The following is a 5545-nucleotide window of genomic DNA, read 5'->3' on the forward strand; positions in this document are numbered from 1 at the left end:
GTGTGCCTGTACAGTCGTTCAGCCCCTGGTGCGAATGGCCATATAGGGGGTACCTTCGTGAGTGTTCCGGTGGGGTATATAACAGCTGTGCCATCAAACGGGTGGGTGGGGAACGCAATTTGTGGGAACTTGTACCTCTGATTGAGCAGCTAAAGCTCCGCTAAGACAGTTGATACTAGTAACCGATGTAAACGCATGTCAATATATGAGCCTGCATGTTGTTCGTACGTACTTGAGAGTACAGTATGGGGAGTGAGCTCAAGAGACCGTCGCACAGAACATAGAAGGGAACGAACCAAGCACGCTGTAGGTAGACTTTTTTTGGCTCCATGGAGACAAAGACTGTAAGCTACTGTACTCACACAGTGCGCGAGTACACACATCCAACGCAGGTCGGATGAGGTGTATTTTTGGGGATTCATGACCAACTCAGCTGAGCATAGTAGTTCATGACCAACTAAACTGAGAATAGTAGTTCATGACCAACTCAGCTGAGAATAGTACGTGTTTCCAGTCTGTAGTGCAGGCAGTATACAGTCACACATTGTACGCACTGCAAGCTGCATGGTTATATACTGATACTGATATCGCAAAGAAATATGGATCTACTGATCACGATGGCCCCGAACGCAGTACAGTGATATAAAGTGTCAGGCATGAGACATAGCTGCAAACTGCACACCAGCACACACATAATCACGCCGACTATCCAAAGTAAGGAATAGTTGAGGGGATCTGAGTACAGTGTTATAAAGTGTCAGGCACGAGGACATCGCTGTAAACTGCACACCAGCACACACATAATCACGCCGACTATCCAAAGTAGGGAACAGTTGAGGGGATCTTAGTACAGTGATATAAAGTGTCAGGCACGAGGACATGGCTGTAAACTGCACACCAGCACACACATAATCGCGCCGACTATCCAAAGTAAGGAACAATTGAGGGGATCTTAGTACAGTGATATAAAGTGTCAGGCACGAGGTCATGGCTGTAAACTGCACACCAGCACACACATAATCACGCCGACTATCCAAAGTAAGGAACAGTTGAGGGGATCCGAGTACAGTACGATTAAGTCTCAGGTATGAGACATGGCTGCAAACCATCCAAAGGACAAAATAGTTGAGTGCCTGTGAGGCTCTAGCTTTTGACTGATCACCAGGCGACAATGGCACGTTTGTCTCTTCAAGTTAGCGTATGAAGTGGAGGTGGCATTCATTCTCATGGAGTGTGCTTCTATTATATGATGGAGGTGGTGTTCATTCTCATGGAGTATGCTTCTTGTTTATTGAATGACCGAGGAGAAAGAGGTTAGGAGGGTGTTGCGTTTGTATTAGGTGGTAACGATCAATATATAAATACTGCGTATGATAGCTTATTCGTCTCTCAGGCAACAAGAAGGTAGGCAATGAGCAAGGCATCTCCAATTCATACAAGAGAATATACTTATAATACAAGAAAATGAATACAACCGAGATGAACACCACACACGCCTGTTCATATACACGCCCCTAGTCGAGACAAAACAGGGGGGCACTGCAAGACACTTAAGAAACCCTTGAAGTAGACCGAACTTGTCGTCCAAATGAATGGGACAGACCTTCGCTCAAGGTTAAGACTGCTATTGGAAAGGAGAAACCCACTACGGTACGAGAGTCTCTCGTACTCAAATTTGTGAGTTTAAAGACAAACAACCTAATGTGCGGGAGATAGTAGAATGCACAGACTGTCGAATGCCTCGTATAATATAGTCTGAGATTGCCTGAACCTCAGCTGAGAAAGATACATCCCTGGAAACCACTGAAGACGAATACTGTATCTATGTGTGTGGGGATAGTGTAGTACTAGTGGGATCTGCACTGGTAGCTCAAATAGTCATGAGGCAGGGGTTGAAATGTCACCAACATATAAACCCAGCGTACTACTCAAAGGGGAAGAAACTAGTGAAGCTGCAGTACGACGGACTGAAGTGTATTCGGTGCGCGGGCTCTGGTGAAGTACACCCACTAAATGACAGGGTATATTTTTCTATTTGCCCAAAATGCTTGGTGTGTCATCGTATGGGCATGAAATAGTGGCGATTGAAAAGCAGGTTTAAGCGAAAGACAACAAGGCAGACGGGCTGCTATAGTAATCAGCTGTTATGAGAATATGTCAGGTAAAAAGGTCCTGCTATAACTAAGCATGCTGCTATAGTAGTCAGTTATTATGAGAGTACGGACAACGAAGAACTTTAATCTATCCAAGACAGCTGAATAAAATGTGCATATACACATATATTTTCGATTTATTAAGCTAGGATTAGCAGTATGCTTCTATGCATATGTATTGCATTTATGTATATATAAATGTATGCATGTCTGTATATATTTAATCATTTATTAATAAATATATGTATGTATGTATGTATGTGTGTATGTACGTATTTATATATAAATATGTAAGCCTGTTTGTATTGTATGTTTGTGTGTATGTATGTATGTATTTATTCATTTATTTATCAGTATATGTATGTGTGTTTGTATTGTATGTATGTGTGTTTGTATTGTATGTATGTATGTATGTATGTATGTATGTATATTATGTATGTATGTATGTATGTATGTATGTATATATGTATGTATAAAACATGGACTACTTCTGTCAATGCGCAGCTGGCCTCGTACAAACTCTGCGATTTTCACGATAACTCTCATACTACAAGCCACGATTTACAAAGGGTGCCTCATGCTGACACAACAACTTGTATCACATGCGCATCCACAGGACAACTTTGACTAAAAATAATATGGACTTAGTCCACAAAAGTGGGAATGCACAATCAACCCTTCGGTATTTGCCATTTAATATTATCTACAATCATTGGTTCATCTAGTTACAATCAACTGTACAGCAGTCCATGTACATTTTTTTCTTCAATATACCAGTAAGGCGGTATATGTTTAAATCGCCTTCTGATTTCATTTGTCGCGATTTCCCACACGTACCCTTGTAACGGGCATGTTTTTCTAGTATCCCGGCGTGGTTCAGCATTCTGGCAAGTCCTTATATGTGACGCATGGCAGCGCGCGAGTCTGTACGCAGCCATACCAGTCTACATTCTTGTTATATATGGTTCAAGGATGGCATCGATTGGCGAGTATAGTCGGGTGTTATGCGTGCATGTATGTATTGTATACTGACTGCATCCTGCGGCCATTGATGCCACATCCTAGCTCGTTTCAGTTCCAAATGGCCCACGCATAAGTGTATGTTGAACATCCCTTGAAATTCAAGCGACACACTTCGCTGGGAGTCTGTCTAAAGTCCATTCCCGAAACTGCAAGCGGTTTCTAAAGCGCGGACCTTGCACGCGTGATCCTATGCGTATACTACACCGACTCGATGAATATCAAGCGAGCTATCTTTGACTCCCAGCTTATAGGACTTGTCCATTATACGACCGGTCCGAAAATACGGCAAGGACAGTCTGACAGCCCCGGCAGTCATCGGCGAGATAGCCGACAGATCCACCACCCTGGCCAGTGCACGGGTACAGTACACGCAAGTACACGCAAGTACACGCTGACTTTCCGACACGTGTCGTAAATTACTTGTCTTGAATTTACGACGTGTACCTTTCGCGGTCCTGCCCCGCTGTTTCACAGTCGCAGTGGTCTGCGTGCTGCGCGGCGTGTGCCGTGCACTCCTGCTGACCACAGTACATAGTCTTCAGCTCACAACACCGTACAACATCATTGATAGCACACGACCCACACCCCTGCTCCCAGGAGCCCAGGCATCCATCACACAGTTCTTCTTCGCACACATGACACGACGCACCCTTGCACGACGCACACGTGGCCATCTTACAGCCCTGGCACCAGAAGTAGTCGTCTTGTGTGAGTGTGGTTCGACAGTCCCCACACTTGACGATGTAGTCGCCCGTATTTGTGCCTGTACACGAGAGATAGATGAGGTATTTAGAGAATGCGTACAACCCGTGCTTCGCGCATATACTCTTCCCCTATTGTAAACAGTGAAAACCGTGCTCATAGGGACGTGGTACACATGAAGCTAAGCCACTGAGGTTGACTAATGTATCTCTTATAAAATTAGTGTGTAGAACGATCGAACAAGCAAGACAACTGCGTAAACGAACTAATACGTGCATCACAGAGTCACCTCTCACTTTTGACAAACCTGTACAATCTACTAGCGGGGTTGAATACAAACAACATCCTCATACATAACCAAATCAACTTCAGTGCAATGTACCTAAATAAAAACTCGATACAATGGCCGCTGATGGATGGTCTCTAGTAGCATACACGCATAACCCTCACCTGACGCTGTAGCCTGGACGATCCGTTCACAAGCGACTTCAGTGTCGTCCTCCATAGTGCACAGAACGCCGTCAAAGTATGCGCGCCACTGCTGAACCTCTCTCGTGTGGTGCGCAACCACACGATGCATCTCACTTTCGTGTCGCATACGCATGTCGCGCATGTACTGTGCTTGCACGATATCCGTCACGTCAGCTTCATTTCCACCTTGTTCGTGTCCCTCGTTGGTGACGTTAGTCTCCGTATCATCTCTCTCATGTCCGCTCATATGCCACTGAGTACGTTTAGTGTACGCGAAGTAGTCAGTCCAGTGTGCCACCTCAGCATGTTGGCGTATCTGTAAGTCGTGCATCTCTCGTGTGTGGCACATATACATATCCCTCTGTTGTCGGGCCCGATCGGCGAGGAAGCGGTCTCTGTCCTGTGCCCACATAAATCCCAAGTCAAGCTTCTCTCGTGCGTGTTGGGCCTCAGGCTTCACGTCATTGTGTGCAAAGCTTGCACCTTCAGGTGTACTTTCCGGTGTACTTTCGTGTGAGAGGTTAGGCGTGTGTGTACGCTCGTGTGACCCTGTAGGTGCATATGGGGAGTGTATATCCGAGTCCACGTAAGTATCCTCCATTGCATATGGTGTTACCTGTCCATTGGTGAATTTGCGCGTGTCTGGCTCCACCTCTACCTCCATCTCCATCTCCATCTCGTCATCCGTAGATGTACTCGTCAGCTGTGCGCTCAGCTTCTTTCGGCCGCGAACCCCTACGACATTACGTGCGGTGTTGTTGGACTCATAGTGTGTAGGGGTGATGGTCTGTGACGTGGTCTCCTCTGAGCTCACGCACACCTCTGATATAGAGGTAGGTTCCATTTGACATAGCATTGTGTTAGGTAGTTAGTATGTGCTCAAGCTACACGTACGTGCGTGCTACTATATAACTACGTGCAAAACTATCGGTGTCGATAGATTATCGTCGAACAAAGTTTGCCCTCCACCGCGTCTCGAAAAGGACGTATACGTTTTACGGATACGTTCCAAGCCTATCTGCTGAAACGCACCAAAACAATGCAACAACAATTAGTCAACTAACCTTCAGAAACTTTAAAACTTTTACGGATAAAAACGTTTTACGCCTCTAAATAGCCTTCTATGTATCTGTTGATATTTAAATACTGTTTCTTTTAGAAAAATATTTATAAAACAAAATACATATTATACATGC

At 45.0% G+C, this 5545-nt stretch overlaps 1 protein-coding gene across 1 annotated transcript; it reads right to left on the reverse strand.

Moving 5' to 3' along the window:
- Positions 1–2828: 2828 nt before the first annotated feature.
- SARC_12242 (hypothetical protein) lies at positions 2829–5254 on the reverse strand. Its single transcript, XM_014293657.1, has 2 exons — positions 4329–5254; positions 2829–3939 (listed from the first exon to the last, which is right to left on the reverse strand). The coding sequence occupies exons 1-2, from the start codon at positions 5203–5205 to the stop codon at positions 3608–3610; spliced, it is 1209 nt and encodes a 402-aa protein (XP_014149132.1). The 5' UTR covers positions 5206–5254; the 3' UTR covers positions 2829–3607.
- Between the last annotated feature and the right edge of the window lie 291 nt (positions 5255–5545).

This window comes from Sphaeroforma arctica (assembly GCF_001186125.1).
Source record: "Sphaeroforma arctica JP610 unplaced genomic scaffold supercont1.2168, whole genome shotgun sequence".
Taxonomy (NCBI): domain Eukaryota; class Ichthyosporea; order Ichthyophonida; genus Sphaeroforma; species Sphaeroforma arctica.